This window comes from Microtus ochrogaster, chromosome 1, assembly GCF_000317375.1.
Source record: "Microtus ochrogaster isolate Prairie Vole_2 chromosome 1, MicOch1.0, whole genome shotgun sequence".
NCBI classification, from domain to species: domain Eukaryota; kingdom Metazoa; phylum Chordata; class Mammalia; order Rodentia; family Cricetidae; genus Microtus; species Microtus ochrogaster.
The window spans coordinates 9,039,498-9,056,064 of NC_022009.1; the positions used below are offsets into that span (position 1 = coordinate 9,039,498).

The 16,567-nt window shown below is 42.2% G+C and overlaps 1 protein-coding gene and 1 non-coding gene across 6 annotated transcripts in view; one reads left to right on the forward strand and one right to left on the reverse strand.

Annotated features, from left to right (window-relative positions):
* Lrrc9 (leucine rich repeat containing 9) overlaps positions 1 to 10,095 on the reverse strand; it is an 88,810-nt gene extending 78,715 nt beyond the window's left edge. For all 5 annotated transcript variants that reach the window (XM_026779288.1, XM_005343171.2, XM_026779289.1 and 2 more), the window contains exons 1-5: positions 9,925 to 10,095; positions 2,457 to 2,538; positions 1,963 to 2,181; positions 1,033 to 1,173; positions 233 to 296 (exon numbers count right to left, since the gene is read on the reverse strand). In XM_026779288.1, the coding sequence (XP_026635089.1) occupies positions 233 to 296; positions 1,033 to 1,173; positions 1,963 to 2,181; positions 2,457 to 2,504 (472 nt within the window). In that variant the 5' untranslated portion in view covers positions 2,505 to 2,538; positions 9,925 to 10,095. The remainder of the gene's footprint in view (positions 1 to 232; positions 297 to 1,032; positions 1,174 to 1,962; positions 2,182 to 2,456; positions 2,539 to 9,924) is intronic.
* A 3,135-nt stretch (positions 10,096 to 13,230) lies between these two features.
* LOC113457024 lies at positions 13,231 to 13,337 on the forward strand. The gene has a single exon (XR_003377682.1). It is a non-coding gene; the product is annotated as a U6 spliceosomal RNA (small nuclear RNA).
* The last annotated feature ends 3,230 nt before the right edge of the window (positions 13,338 to 16,567 follow it).

A 16,567-nucleotide genomic window follows, 5' to 3' on the forward strand; every position in this document is an offset into this window, starting at 1 on the left:
GGTGCTATACACAGATGATTAGAAATGGGCTAAATTAATATGTGAGAATTAGCCTAGAAGAGAATGGGCCAAGCAGTGCTTAAAAGAATACAGTGTCCGTGTAATTATTTCGGGTAAAGCTAGCCTTGCGGGCAGTGGGGTGCTGGGGACGCAGACCCTCCGCTCCTATTACTACACTAAGCACACACTTTTAAAACGCTCTTGTCTGGATTCCAGAGGAAACAGTACATACCAATGCTGCTTATCAGGTTTCCTGCAAGGTTGAGGTCATTTAAATTCTTCAGAGTCTCTAAGCCCTGCAAGTGTAGACAACATGCAATTTTAAAAATTACTAATTCTGACCACCCTGGTTATTTCCTTGGGTGTTCTAACAGTAGATAATGTGTGCTTCGCAGGCCCAGAGGAAAATGGGTACAATTAAGTCACCCCTGTCTCACTTTAATGGAACCTGGAGAGAATTTTAAGAAGGAACAGAAAGGAGGGGAGGGTAAGAAAAGCAGAGTGAGTGGAGAACCATCGTATACCACAGCTTCTTTATGATTGCAGGCAAGTCACACCGCCTCTCTAAGGCTCCTGTCTGAGAACCTTCCAACTCCAAATGTTACCTTACTTCCAGGCCAGTTGTGGACAATAGCGACAATGGCACTCCTTATAAAATGCAACCTACACACTAGTTCTTCTTTTTTACATCATGAAAAGAAATTGTGCATGAGAGTTTTGCCTGCATGTATGTCTACTGTGTGTGCCTGGTGTCCACAGAGAGCAGTAGAGGGTGTTAGGTGCCGTGGAACTGGAGTTACAGACACCTGTGGGCGGCCATGTGGGTGTTGGGAATGGAACCCAGGTCCTCTGGAAGAACAGCTGGTGCTCTTAACCACTGAGCCATCTCTCTCCAGTCACCCCCAGTTCTTTTTGACAACAGTAACTGTGCTATTTATACATATTTTGACTCTTAACACTAAATTATCTAGGACACAGTGGTTTAAATGCCAGTAAACTGGCCTGACATGCGAAGTATCGAAATGACCTCACCTCAATAGTTCTTATCATATTGTGGTTCAGCCAAAGAACTTCCAATCTTATTAATTTCTCTAAATTTTGTATTTTGGAAATTTTATTGTAATATAAATATAATTTTTCCAAATTTTTACATCCTTGAAGGCCTTCAATTTTCTGTTGAAAAGGAGATTGAAGAGTGTTATTTATTTTGTCATTAACTCATAAAATAAAGTAGGTTTCTAAGTCTTTTTTCTTTTAAGTACCATTTTATTGCAATATCAATACCCCCAAAATTAACTAAAAATTTGAAGTAAACATATAATTTCTCTGCCTAAATACAAAATATTTAATTTTCTATACTTTAAGTTTTAGTCAATGACATCAACTTTATATAAATAAAATCAGAGATATCTGATTTTATGGGCCGTTTTCTTTTTGCTCAAGAGCATCTTAGTGCATTTTCATAATTTTTCAAAGTATGTTTAACAATTACAAGATATTTTATGAAATTCATAATAGTTTTCTTTAAAATCACTCTATGTGCAGAATGTTCACATTGAAAATTTCACCTGTTGTGAAAATGCTGAAGCAAACTCTTTCACACACGTAACTATTCTCTGCTGCTGAATTGCTCCTCTAGATACAATTCCTAAGTGAGGGATTTCTGAGTTAAAAGGTGTGTATTTTTCTATTGCTCATGTTGCATCTTGTATTGTTGCTTTCTAAAATACATGTCTAACCAATTTAGTGCCTAATTGAAACAATTTCTGGCAATGATTTGATTTGATATGTGCAACAAAGAATAGTGTATTTATGTTTTGATTCCTTATTCCTGCTTTCACGGTGTACACATTTTCATCTCTGCCCATCTATCAGTTTTGATCCATACATGTTGCACATATTTTAATGAACTAGTTTTCCAAAGCCTAAGACACACATCGCCATTTGTCTGTTTAAACTTACCTCTATGTAGCACTCAGCAATCCAAAGTTCTTTAAGTTGTAAGCAAGTTTCCAATCCTGAAATCTCCCTTATATCCTGAGCAACAATTGTAAGACTGGATAAGTTAGGAAACAATGATAATCCAACGATTCGGGGATACCCTGAGAAAAACATCTCCAGTTTGGAAGTATCCGATCCTTCTTGTCCAACCATCTCGTAAGATAAACCATTGCACAAACACTGTTTTCAAAGAAAGAATTTCACTTATTATCTGTTCTAACTAGTTAAGACATTATATTTGACATCAGAAACTATAAACTGCCCATTAAACTGACACCATTCTTGTACCCCCACAAAAGAGAAGCTGGATCACATCCATAATTTCTGTGCTTCCAAAAGTCATAGGAGAGGAGGAGCATCCTCCCTGTCAGTCCTCAGGGCCCCGTGAAGGGGTGTCAAATGTTCTACTTAACATTCTTGCAAATGTTGTTGAAAGAAACCAGAGCTGGACTTACCAGTTCTTTAATAATTTCACTTCGATTTAAGTTTCCACTTTCAATCATCTTCCATTAAGAAACAATGGTCATAGTCATATATCTAGTAAACAAATGGGAGATTGAGATTAGCCCTAGCGTCATGGTGGTACAGTGGAGTATCGCCGTAATGCATTTCCTGGTGTCCACGGAGACCTCCTTCCATCTCTAAAGTATCCATTTACACACATTTTTAGCATTCTGAACTTAATTTTGCCTCTCCACACTTCTTTCTATTTTATTTTGTCCAAATATAGTCTTCCTTCTAAACAATAAACCTTCAAAGTACTTGAAGAAGCCGTCTCTGACCTTTCCCCAAAACTGAGTCATCGTCAGATCGTCCCACTTTTTCCTCATACACGGGCTGTAGCTTTGATTTCTTACTAGGCTTTGGTTCCCCAAGCCAAACCCACTTCTCTAATCTACAAAAGGACTCCTGGAAAGTAGATAGATAGAGAATTCATTTGCACTGGGAAAACGAAATTAGATACCTAAGATCTAGGTGATTTCTCTATATAAGAATAGCCAGGAAGTGGTGGCACATGCCTTTAATCCCAGAACTTGGGATGCAAAGGTAAGCAGATCTCAGTGAGTTCAAGGCCAACCTGGTCTACAAAGTGAGTTCCAGAAGAGCCAGAACTGTTACACAGAGAAACCCTGTCTCAAAAACAAACAAACAAACAAACAAGAATAGATATTAAAAAGAATTACTAAGGCTTATATGGCATGGTAATAAATACTCATTAAAACGAGTCCACTGATTTCTCTTTTGTCACAGTTGATATGAACCAATTAATATCTAAATGGTTTTAATACCAACTTAATTAAATCTTCATAATTTTAAATATTTTCATTATGTAATGCACATACTAAAAAGTGGAGGAATCTTGTTTTTAATACAATGATATGACAAAATGTGGGAAACATTGTATAATTTCATTCACCCTAACTCCCTCCCGGAAGTGTCCATCTGTACATAAATGTGTGTGTATACAGCTCTGATAGAAAGGCATCCCGGCAGCCGGGAGCCAAGGAATATCACAACGTCACACCACACAATAAACCTCACACAAGAGATTTATTGGGAGGGAAAAAATCCAGGAGGGTGGCTGTCTCTACTCGGGTAAGAAACAGCATCAAACTGAACAGGTTACAGGGCTTATATAGAGGAAGGGGGTGGAACTTTTTAGGGTGGAGCTTTCCAGGATGGAGATTGGTGAGATTTTGTGTTCAGAGATTGGACAGTTTTACTCTGTAGGGTGGGGGCAGGATCCAGCAGTTAGGGCAGTTAGAGTGTTCTGCGGGTGGAACCTGGCAGTTAGAGGTCTTCAGGGGAGGGTCCTGGCCACTAGCGTGGCTCAAGGGGCCTTACAATTGTGTAAAAAGAAAAATGTGGAAATAAACATTTTAAGTCATTAGCATGAGTGTCAATGAATGCTGATGGGAATAGATTAAGAATAGAAGGTAAGATGAAGATAGAGGCAAGAGGCAAAAAGAAAGAAAATGGTGTCTTTTTTTAAAAACTATTTACTATTGTAGAGTTTGAGTGTCTAATTGTATTTTAACTTATTGTGCTGTTGATGCATATCTGGACTGTTTCTCACTGAGGTCCAATATAAATGCTTCTCTGAGTGTTTACCATGTGGGACAAAGTTCAACATTTCTGTTGGGTTTACCCACGGGTAAAATGACAGACAGCTGTTTTTATATGCAGTGTTAATGGCTTTCGTAGGCACAATATGAAGCAAAAGAAAGTGCACATATGATGATCATACGTTTCTATATCAGTTCATGTGCAAATTGGAAACTCTAGTGCCAGAAACCAGAGTAACAATGGTTCAGTCACAGGTGGGTAGGCAGCAGGAAGCAAAAGGGGAGCTTTGGGGACACGGATAAAGGTATTGGAGAATTTGTGTGATAACTGAACATATGTTTACTTGAATAAAGTTATACTTACATTTTAATAAGACTCCTCATGCAGTCATGTTTATATCCATGTCCAGGAACTTACACAAATTAAGAGTTTAGCAAAGCAGCGATTTGAATCCTATGTTTACAGACCTTTGTTTCCTGATTACAACTAGAAGGCCCACAGCGAGATGAGAACAGAGAAAGGAGTACCTGTGCCAGGGAAAGACCGACCACTAGCAAGACTGATAAAGGTGCTCTCAAGACGAAACAGACATCAAATTAGGAGAAAAGTTGTTTGTACAAACCATGCCAAAATTCAAGACACCAGCAAGAGAAGTTTCAATACAAATTAAAGCTACTATGAAACTCACAGCAGCAACTGTTGGTAAAAGGGAGCTACAGGGCATTCACAATGCAGCAGTGATTGCTGCAGTGCTCACAGCCGCATGCAGCTGTTGTTATGTGCACGCAGGCTTTGTGGACCGGGGACACTGTTCCTCTATGATTAAGCTGTGGCTTGGACGAGGACTCTCCAAAGTTCAGGTGTCGGAACATAGTGTCATTAAAAGATAAGGTCTTTAAGAGCTCAAGAGGGTGTCTTCCCTCCAGAATGGGAGCCAGGGCTCTAATCACAGCCCGATGAAGGGAGTCTGGTCCCTGTTTCCTCTTCCACCTTGTGCCACGTGAAGATCTCACCAGATACCCTTGAACTTGGACTTCCCAGCACACAGAGCCACAGACAACAAATATCTATTGTTTCTGTTTGGCTCTGGACATTTTGTTATAGTAAAATGAAATGGACTATGGCACTGAGTCAAGGAGGAGAGTCGAGAGACCCTAGCTAGTGCCACAGAGCAGAAAGCTACCAGAATTACCCAGCCATTTACACAGTCACTGACTTATACATCAAAGACCTAAGAGGCACAAGAAAAATGGCTGAGGAGGGGAAAGAGAAGCTGGTTTCTGATATGGTGAGCTTTGAGCAAAGACCTAATCATATAAGGTAAGCCATGAAGGAATTTGGATTACATGGATCCAGGCAGAGGTGAGAATATGCTTGGCATATTTGCAGGACAGGGCGATGGGTGTGATGGACCACACTGAAGAAAACGGAGATTGATGGCACCTTCAGTCAGTGGAGTGTGGTAGGGCCAGCACCCCTGCTGCCTCAGAGGCCCTGTCTGAGGAAGACATAGAATTTTGGGAGTCTGAGAGCCATCAGCTGTGTCGATACTGAAAAGGGCCTGGGCTCCTCCATGGAACATCAACACTGTAGGGGTGAGGTGACTCGCTCTGTGATGGCTAATACTGGTTGTTAACTTGACCGCATCTGGAGTCAACTATGAGCCAAGCATCTGGGCCCACCTGTGAGGGATTCTTGTCTTGATCAGATCATTTGAGGAGGGAAGACCCACCTGGAATCCGGGCCACACCCTCTGGTGGCAGCCCACATACAAAGACATGGAAGAAGGAAGCGGCTGCTTTTTGCCTACTTGCCCTCCTCACTCTCAAGAGCAAGTCCACTTACCCTGCTGCTGAGACATTGCTTTGCTTGTGTTAGAACCCTGCTTCCTCGGGATTCCAACACAGACTAAAGACTAGCTGAGACATCCAGGCTTTTCTCCAGCCAGAGACAACCATTTTTGGACTAGCCAGGCCACACCAACAGCCTATAGTCATTCTAATAATTTTCCTTTATACACACACACACACACACACACACACACACACAGAGAGAGAGAGAGAGAGAGAGAGAGATAGACAGACAGGCACACACACACACACACAGAGACAGACACAGAGACACACATACAAAGAGACAGACAGACACACACACACACAGAGACAGACAGACAGAGAGACACACTCAGACACACACACAGAGACAGACACAGAGACTCCCATACAAAGAGACAGACAGACACACACACACAGAGATAGACAGACAGACAGAGAGACACACTCAAACACACACAGAGAGACAGACACAGAGACACACATACAAAGAGACAGACAGACACACACACACACACACACACACACACACACACTAGTTCTTTCCTCTAGAGAACCCTAACTAATGGAGACTCTTAAGCCCCTGAGACCACAAGCCCAGAGTAACCCTTTCTTCTACTTGTATAGTTGCCTCAGTCATGAGTTTGATCATCACAATAGAAAAGGGATGAACACAACCCCTTTCTCTTTTTTATGTTTCTTGGTTAGTCTTTCACATTCATTTCTTATGACTAAGACTTAAGATTTTGTTGTGGTTGTTGCTTAGGAAACTGTGTGGGCTGGGAGCTATGGTTGGAGGCTAAGGGCGCTTGCTGTTCTCCAGAGCACACTCAGAGGGGGCTAAGAACTGCCCCTGCTTCACAGATCCCACTCCTCTGGCCTCTGTAAGGACCTGCAACCTTGCCTATACCCACATAAGTAATATTAAAAATTAAATCTCAAAAAATATTTTTAAAAGTCCAGCTGGCATTCTGACTCGATAGTACACTGCAAAAATTAACACAGAAGGGCGTTCACCTTCACAGTGCTGAGTCTTCTAAAACCAAAGCCTGTCTCAGCATTAGTCAAGACTACATTTTCTGGGTATGCAAATATGTGGATTACTCGTCAACCTCACAGTATTCTGTCTTCATCGCTGCCCCTATTTGGGCAAAATAATTCTATTCGAATTCAGTAGTTAACTGACAAGACAAAAGTCATTGAAAATTCTAACTACATTTGAACTATTGAGAAGCTGTGCCCCAGTTACAGAGGGGACTGTTTGTGTGTTTCTAACTAGCTTCCTTTCCTGAGGAGGGTTACAGATGACGTCCTGAGATTCACGGCAGTATTCTAACGCTCACCACCCCTTTGGAGCTTTTCCTTCACTCCCTTGTTTCTTCCCTCCACTTCCATCCCCTCTCCCTTTCTCCTCAAAATCTCGTGCCAGATGGACTTGTCCTTGTCCTCATTGTCACAGAACACACGGGTGTCTCAGGATGTACTCCCTTCCATCTCCTTTCTCCTTAAAGGCGCGGTCTTTCCCTTAGGACTTGTGGGGCTGGGAGGTGGCTTGGTGGGTAAAGAGTCTGTGTCTACTGCGTGAGCATGAGGACCTGAGGTCGATTCCCGGCACCCATGTAAAAGCCGGACATCCCATCTGGGAGTAGAGACAAGAGAGACCCCAAGAAGTTGTGGGGTGTGGGGGGGTGGGAGTGGGGAAGGTTTGCCGGGTCAGACAATTTAGTTGAATTGGTAAGCCCCAGGTTTACCTAAAAAAATAAGGTAGAGAGCAATTGAGGAAGCACTCCGTTTTTAGCTGTCTCCAGGTTCTACATACTCCTTTGTGGGTGTGCATATCCCCAATACAAGTGTGCATGTATCATATACAGTAAATAATTACATGAATAAATAAATAAATAACCTTGATTTTGTCAGAAATGAATCTCTTTTTCTGGGCACGGATCCACCCTTTCATACCTCTGTTAGAGCATCGCTCTGTTGGTCCCCCATCTTTCTTTCCATCGTCTCCTTTCCTTTGTGTGTGAGTACCAGGTCTGCCTATTTAGAAAAGTCCTTTCTATCGTGCCTTTTTTTTTAAACGAAGAGCTATTTTTGAAGCTTTCACAAGGAACTTTCTAGACAATCAGTAGCAACAATTCACTGCCTCCACGCAGTCATCAGCCTACTGTGTTGTGAAAGAAAACACTTCAAGCCACCACATTTTCTACTGCTAAGCAAGACCAACAACAACCTTTAAGTTGTCAAGGACAGAGGGCGTGTTTTGGTTAGTGACTTGACCTTGACGTGACATTGAGCTGTGCTGAAAGCATTGAGCAATATTGACGACTCTTCAGGTTTTCTCCTTGGCTTCTTCCCTCCCACCCTCCCTCTCTGTGTGTGCTCGTGCAGGTAGAAACGCTGGTGCCTGCTGTAAATGTGGAGGCCAGAGGACAAACTCAGGAGCCACCCCTCTGGTGCCATCCAGCTTGAGCTTCTTTTGAGAGTGTTTCCTATGGGAGCTCACCTGTTAGGCTAGGCTAGCTGACCAGGGAGTCCCAGGACTTGGCTCGCCTTTCTGGCACTGGAATTAAATGCAATGTTTTCTTTCCATGGCTCTGGGCTGGAACTCGGGTCCTCTTGCTTTCCTGGGAAGCACTCGACTGTCTAAACCGTCTCCCTAGCCCCCTGCTTGCTATTTTGCATTAACTGTTTTTTTTTTCTTTGTAAAACTTACTCATCTTTCTTTTCCTCCTTCCTCTGCAATAAATCCAAAGTCCCTGTGGAAAACTCCATGTGGATGTGTCACTAGCATCTCAAATTCAGAGTGTCCCAAACAGAGCTCCTGTTTCTCATTTAATGTGCTTTTCCCTAATGAAGGCTTTCTTGGGATAAAGGACACCACTGTCCCCTCTCCATCCAAGTTGGAAACCTGAGACATTCCCCCATGTTTTCCCCAGGACCATTCCTCATCAAGTAAAGTCTACCCAAGTTTTCATTTTTCCTCTCCATTTATAGTCACTGTGTCCCCTTCTCTGGATGTCCTTCCTGCTGCCACTTCCACCTTCCCCATTCCTTACACTACTGGGGCAGCCAGCCTCCTGAAGTGTTCATTTGCTTATGCTGCTCCTCTTGGAAGGTGTTTATGGTTACCATACCAATCTCTCAAACTCCTGGTCAACTAAAATAGCAACACAATATTCCAGGACTGGTTGTCATGGCTGTACTTCTGAATATGCCTCTTCTCTCCCTGAAATGTTTTATCTCCTTGACTTTATACGCCATGCATCTTTAAGATTACACTGAGTCTTCTCCGAAGACTTGAATTTTCTTTGGTTTTATTATAAACATTCTCTTCCACGTGACTGGGTTAGGCTAGCACATGCCATGTGGTCAGCAGTGTCTGTCACATTGTATTGTGAGACTTGTAGGCCTTTTGTCCCAGTATGCTCACCGAAGGCAGGAACTATGACCCATGGTGGATGACCAATGTAATTTACCCAGTGGTTCGAATTAACTGTCACACCACAGATCCAAATAATGTTGAACATTGTTCTGCACGACACTTCAGAACACAGTACCAACTGTCTTGTAAAGAACTGTTTCTGTCTCCTAGAAGAACTGGGTAAGCATCTATTGAAGGAGACTACCGACAGAGCAGAAGCCCTATATGGTCCAACTGTTTTCTCGCTTAAGTACAAAGGGATCAGGATCCAACTGATAGCCCATGTAAACACCCTTCTTTCTCTGGATGATCAGTATCATGTTGACCAGGGAGCATCCAAGTCTTCTAGTCCAGTACCCACCCGAGGTTGTGGCACATCTTTCCTTTCTTCTTTTTGCTGGGGCCTTCCTCTAAATTATTATTATTCCTTTATTATTACAACTATTATCACAATATTATTATAATCTCCATTGCACCATTACGTAGGTCTCTTGGCCTGTGTGCTGCTGGTAGATTCCTCCACGTGTTGAGTAAAGCAAACTCCCTGATCTTTCCTACAAGGGAGGGATGCCTGAAGCTCACCAGCGGACCGATACCCACCTTATTCCAGAGAGAGAGTGGATTCCAGGGCTGTCCGAGACAGATCAGAGCGCACTCCGACCTCCCAATCCCTGTGTGCAGCTGACACCACACGTTTTCCAGCCCCGGGCCTGCTGTGTACTCACCGCCCACTGCGGTTGCCTAGGAAACCCGCTCTCCGCCTCCCTTGACCTCTAGGTCACGAAGGGGGTGAAGAGGGCGGGGAAATCAGCTGCTCATCCTTGTCTGTATCACGTGATGGTAACCTCCAACCAATCAACATAGGCGGGGAAAGACACCCGCTCCCCTTCCCCCAAGACCCTACCCCCATCTCTGCTAGTGCTCCCTGGGGAAGCGGTGAGAGACCGTTGCTAGGCGCTAGACTTGGGTACCTCTTTTCCCCCTTATTTGCTTCCAGCGACTGAGTGGCAGTTTGCAGACAAGCCGGTGAGGACGTGGTCCAGGCATTTTCACGGTGAAAGTTTTTGATATTTGGAGTCTCGAAGATAGTATTAACTGGTCTTGATCCCCACCACGGCATGGAGCAGCGGTGTCAAAAGACCTTATCCCTCAGCTGGTGACCTCCGCCCCAGTTGCCGCGCCCCTGCAGCCTCCGGAGTCTTGTAATCCCCGGGGAGCAAGAGCAAGAAAGAACCAGGCAGTTCTCAGGCAGGTTTTCGAGAGTCTTTTGTTTGCCAAAATGTTCAGGAGGCAGTAATTATTTACAAAATAGAGTAGAAATTGGGGGGGAGGGGGCAGTAAGAGACTGACTGAGAAAGCAATAAACTTAGAAAACAACCCAAATCATCCCCAGTCAGCCCTCTACGTTCTCGAGATTCGCTCTGTACACCACTACAGTGAGCAGTGTATGTGCCTTGAAAAATGGTAGTCCAAACCAGTGTGTAATACAATAAATACATTTTGTACCTTAAATACCTAGTATGCAAAGAAGCAACGGAAACAGTTTCGTTAATGACTTTTACTTTGGTCACGCTAAAATTTGGGGTGCACTGGGTTAAATAAAAGCTTTTTAATTTGTTTTTAAAAAAGAAAACAAACTATCGTTTTTCATTATACATACCAATCCAAGTTTCCACTCCCTCCCCTCTTCTCCTCCCATTTCATCCACTTTCTCCCCCCCCCACACCTTTAAAAGCTTTTTTAATGTTGAAAATTTGACTCTCAGGACAATTTATAATTGCTTAGGCATTGGCTTATTTTGAACAGAGAATGTCACTGTTTGCTGTCGATTGCAAGGGTCAAACAACTGACCCAACCACAACTTGAGGGGAGGGTTTACTTGACGAATATGGGGAGGGGATCCACAGGGAGGGTCTCAAGCGGGAGTAGAGGCAGGAACTGCGGGGAAATGCTGGCCCATTGTTTACAGTTCATTGCTTGCTCACCTTGTTTGCCTATACAGCCCAGATCCACATGCTCAGGGTGGCACTGTCCACAGTGGCTGGGCCCTCTCGTACTAATGTCCCACAGACATGATACTCACAACAATTTGATAGGGGCAGTTCCTCAGTTTAGAGCTCTTCATTCTATCGAAGTTTGTACCAAACTCACAAAAAATAAGAAGATACCCTACAGACTTGCCTTCGGGCCAATCTGATGGAGGCGCTTTCTCAAAGTTCCCTCTTACCGGATGACTTTAGCTTGTTTTTACAATCCATGGAGGTTTTGTAAATATTTATGATCTTTGGGTCTTCCTGCAAAATAGTGTCTGTAATGCTCTTTCCCATCACCAGATGGCCACTTTGCTCCTCCTAGTTTTAAATTGGTCTCTCAAGAAAAATTTCAGATTTTAAATATTTCTATTTAAAGACTCTAGAGTTCAACACCTATGCCGACTTTACTATCTGTGATACCTCCGGTAAACAAACTCACAGAAAAAGTAAATTAATTTTCCCTCCGTGTTTTCATTTCACTGAGCATCGCTTCCCACGTCAGCATCAGATTAAAATTAAACTAATTAGAACATTTGTGGTTTGAGGGTAAAACTGAAATCAAGGTTTAAAAAATCTGAAATATGTTTTACTTTTATGATAGTCCTCTCTTGAGGATCTAATTGAACAAGATAACCTACAGTTGGAGAAGCTGCTTTAAAGAAAAAAAAAAGAATTTAAAGACTAATTAGAAGGTGCTGAGCTAGTTTCTATTTTAAAATTTTAGGGAAATTGCATCGTAAGTCAGTCACACAAAATTATCTACTGATGGATCAAAATTTTCACTTCGGGTTTGCTAGTTAGTTTTTCCCTCCCTCCCTTCCTTCCTTCCTTCCTTCCTTCCTTCCTTCCTTCCTTCCTTCCCTCCTTCCTGTCTTCCTTCCTTCTTCCTTTCTTTCTTACTTCTGTCCTTCCTTTTTTCCTTCCTTTCCTTCCCTTCCTCCCTCCCTCCTCCTTCTCAACTTGACACAAGCTAAAGTTATCTGGCAACAGAAAACCTTAATTGAGAAAACGCCTCCATCAGATTGGCCCAAAGGCAAGTCTGTAGCGTATCTTATTGTCGATGATTGACATGGGGGAACCCAGGCCACTGTGGGCGGCTCCACCGTTGGGCAGATGGTCCTGAACTGCATAAGAAAGCACCGAGAAAGCCATGGGGTGGGAAGCAGCAAGCAGCCTTTCTCCATGGATCTGCTTCAGCTCCTGCCTCCGGGTTTCTTCCTTGATTTCTTAACTCCTCTTCAGGGATGAAGTGTGGTCTGGGGTTTGCAAGATGAAATAAACCCTTTCCCATCTAAATTGCTTTTTGGCCATGATGCTTATCAGAGCAATAGAGAGCAAACTAGAACAGGAAGAATGGAGTGTTTGGGGATGAAAACACAGAGATGATCAGGATTCATTGTTTCAAGGATGGCAATCTGTTGTGACTTCCCTAACGGAGAAAGTGCTAGCATACACTGCATATTATATAAAAACAACTTATGTGTGAGTGCACGCACGAGGAGGCCAATCCTGCACCATTCTTCAGGAGCCGACTATCTTGTCATCTGAGACAGGGTCTCTGGCTGGAACTATGGTGAGCTGGCTGACCAGAGAGCTACCTGCTTCCATCTCCTCCGTCTGGGATTATAGACAGACACTACCTACCAGAGTCTTTAACCTGGGTTCTGGGTCCTCATACTTGCCCTGCAAGCACCTTGCCTACTGAGGTTCCCCCTGTACTCCCCCCCCCCCCACACACACACATCATGTGAAGAATGCTCTTTTTCTCTAGGGAAAGCCTCAAGGACTCTGTCAGCAGGAGCTGAGTCAGTATCCTCTCCAAGTTCAGAGAAAAAAAAACTACGGTGACTCGTCAAATTAAAGACTCTGTCCAGTGCTTGCTTCGGCAGCACATATACTAAAATTGGAACGATACAGAGAAGATTAGCATGGCCCCTGCGCAAGGATGACATGCAAATTCGTAAAGCGTTCCATATTTTTCAATGTCCCCGCCTCCCTTCTTGTACAATCCAGAGGAATATTTTTGTCAACTATTTTGTAAATGCGAGTTTTTTATTAGCTCTAGAAACATTTTTAAAAGGTGGGGAGAAATCCTGCCTCATCCCATTTTTTAAGTGTAAATGATTTTTTTAAGAGGTTAAATCACTTGCTGGTTGTTTATTTTCTAGTACAACCAGAAAATAGCAGGATACTGAATCAAGAGAGGCTGTGACTATCTCGGGGGTCACCATAACATTCCGTAGAGGGGGCTAGTTTTATATCTTACAACACAAAGCATATACTAAGTGGAAATTTGGAGTCTCGGTCGTGCATTTGTGTCTGGAATATTTTCCATTATATCCGGTGTTGTGTTTCGTAGAACTGTTGGCTAAAAACCCACTCCTTGGTCCTTACCCTGTCAGGACTGTCTGCCTATGGCAGTCCATTTTCCTAACAAGTGTAACAATGTGCTGTGAAACATTGAACTTGAGAGTCTGTCCTGTGCATGGCATACAATGGTGAGTCGGTGGAGCTGAGGATTGTGAGCATTTGATTGTTATGTGAGGTCTTGGGGAAGACTTGCCAAGTTTGGGGGTGGAACATCACTTGGAATAAGTTCAAAGAGAAACAACACATGGCTCTTTTGGGTACATGAACACAATGTATGACTCCTCAGAGTTTGGGTACATGTTTTAAGAATTGAAATGTCTGTGTACTTTACTCCTCAACCAATAAAATCTCCGTTGTGAAAGAGTAAAAAAATAAATAAATAAAGACTCTGTCCAAAGTAAGTTTTAAAACATTGCTTGTTTATTCCAACACTCCAGACGTTGTCTAAAGCAAAAGATGCTTCCAGTTCAATGCCACAGAAATGGTTTTCATTAATCTCTTCTCACTCTGGGCTTGTTTTATTATACTTTTTTGTGTGTCTGTAAAAAACAAAACAAGACAAAAAAAAAAAAACTCTAACAACAATGAAAGTGAAATCCCTAACAGATCTTAAAGGAGAAGTGAGCATACATCCCATCCCTAACCCAGGAGCATCTCCAATGGATAGCCACTTGCAAATGAAAATTTAGTTTACTCCAAAGGGACTTACACTAGGGAAACAAAGTCCTTTTAAGATGAACTCAGTGGCATCTTTTGGAGGTTCTTTGTTTCATGATGTTGTCAGGGCTCCCCCCATCTTACTTTTTTCATTTTTATTTATTTCATTTTGCCTTACAGGTCCTTTTTGTAGATATTATGGATTCCAATTTAGTGTTTTTATGAGATTCTTGAGTGTGTGAGTGAGTGGGTCTCTATACCTATATCTGTTTCTGGAGCCTCTTCTTGGTCTCTTTCCCTCCTGTCTAATGTGTTAGTTTTTATTTTGTCTTCTTATATTTTATTATTATCCCTTAGAAGCCTGTTTGCTTTCTAATTAGGGATATAAAGGGGAAGGATCCTGATGAGAGGGGAGGTGGGTAGGAACTTGGAGGAGTAGGGGGAGGGAAACCATAATTGGTATATATTTTGTGAGGAAAAAATTCTATTTTGAACAAAAGGAAAAATTCAAAAGAAAAATTTGAATGGTGTAATCATTCATTAATTAACATCTTTTGGATTAGCCTTTAAATTTATTTATCCAAGAGACCTATCATTAAGAAGAGAGAATGACAGTGATTTCTAATTACAACTTTGCTTCATCGTCCCATCAAATGCGAGACCAGAGAATACAAAGTCTGGAGACTTTAAGTGCTAATTTGAATTTTATATTCTTGTAGACTCTTGATCTTTATATAAATGACTGCTTCCCAGTTAATGATTTCATTAGATTGTCTGTAAAAGTTCACTATCTCATGCTTGAATTTTGCATGGCATAAAAACCCACAAATGAAGTACGATTGAAGAATTACTCAGGCAGTAGATGGAGTAATTACGCGGTACTTACAAAGTCATCTTCAGAGGCCTTCTTATTCACATCTAGCAATGAATTTCAAATTCTAGGAAATGAATATATTAATGTATAATTAAAAGTTAGAAGCTGTTCTAGACAAACTTTTAATTAGGTCAACGTAATTCTCTTTCTGAGGTTTCTATCTAGAAGAGTTAGCCTTTGGCTATGATGCATAAGTAATGGATAGAAAAAGGCACCTTCTCTGTCTCAGGTCACTTCACCTTCTCATTGTGCCATTCTGGTTATGTTGGCATTGACCTCTCTGCAGCAGCCCAAGGACAGAGAATTTAAGACTGAGTGTCTACTGGAGAAATGAATCCTTCTTCATGAGGGAAAACCCTCTTTCCAGCTTTTCTGTATTTAGAACTTAGGCTGAAACTCTTGATCAGGTTCTTGAATCTGAACACATTACCCAACTGGGTACACAAAGACCTTCTTCTCCATTTTCTCTTCAGCTTTTGTCTATCTCCTGCCTCTTCACAAATTAAGGTTTCTTATTATGATTAATACATGTCAGTTACACAGAACAGTGGGTTTCTTTGTGATATTTTCATACACACGTTACGTATTTTGATCGTATTCTTCCTCTAGTACCTACTCCTTCCTCAATAGATCTCTGTACATTTTCATGTTTCTTTTCTCCCCTCCCTTCTCTAGATTCCGTATATGAGAGAAAACATGCAATGCTTGCTTTTCTGCATCTGGTTTATTTCACTTAACACAATGACATGATGCTCCCTCCGTTTCCTATCAATGGCATGACTTTTACCCTTACAGATGAAAAATATTCCACTGTGTGTGACATGTCTTCTTTCCTTGTCTATTGACTCACTGGTGACTAACGAGACTTATTCTGTAAATCCACTTTGTGAAAAGTGCCCTAACAAACACAGCTAAGCAGATCTCACTGTTGTATTCTACCCTTCATAACCAGCCCTGGTATAGCTGGGTCACATGGTGGACCTCCTCTAGTCTTTTGAGAAATCTTTATGTTGATTAAGAAGACACACCTAGTTACATTTCTGCCTGAATCCTCTCCAGCAAGCCCCTAAAGAGAAGACAAGTACAGGAAGACATGTAGGAGTGTTGAAATAAGGGCGGCGGGGCTGCGTCCCCGGCATCCGGCCGCCCACATGGATAGCTCTAGCTTATGCCCCGAAATAATTACATGGAAACTGTATTCTTTTAAACACCGCTTGGCCCATTTTATCTAGTTTTTTCTTGGCTAACTCTCGCACCTGGACTAGCCCATTTCTAATAATCTGTTTAGCCCACGAGCTGGCTTACCAGG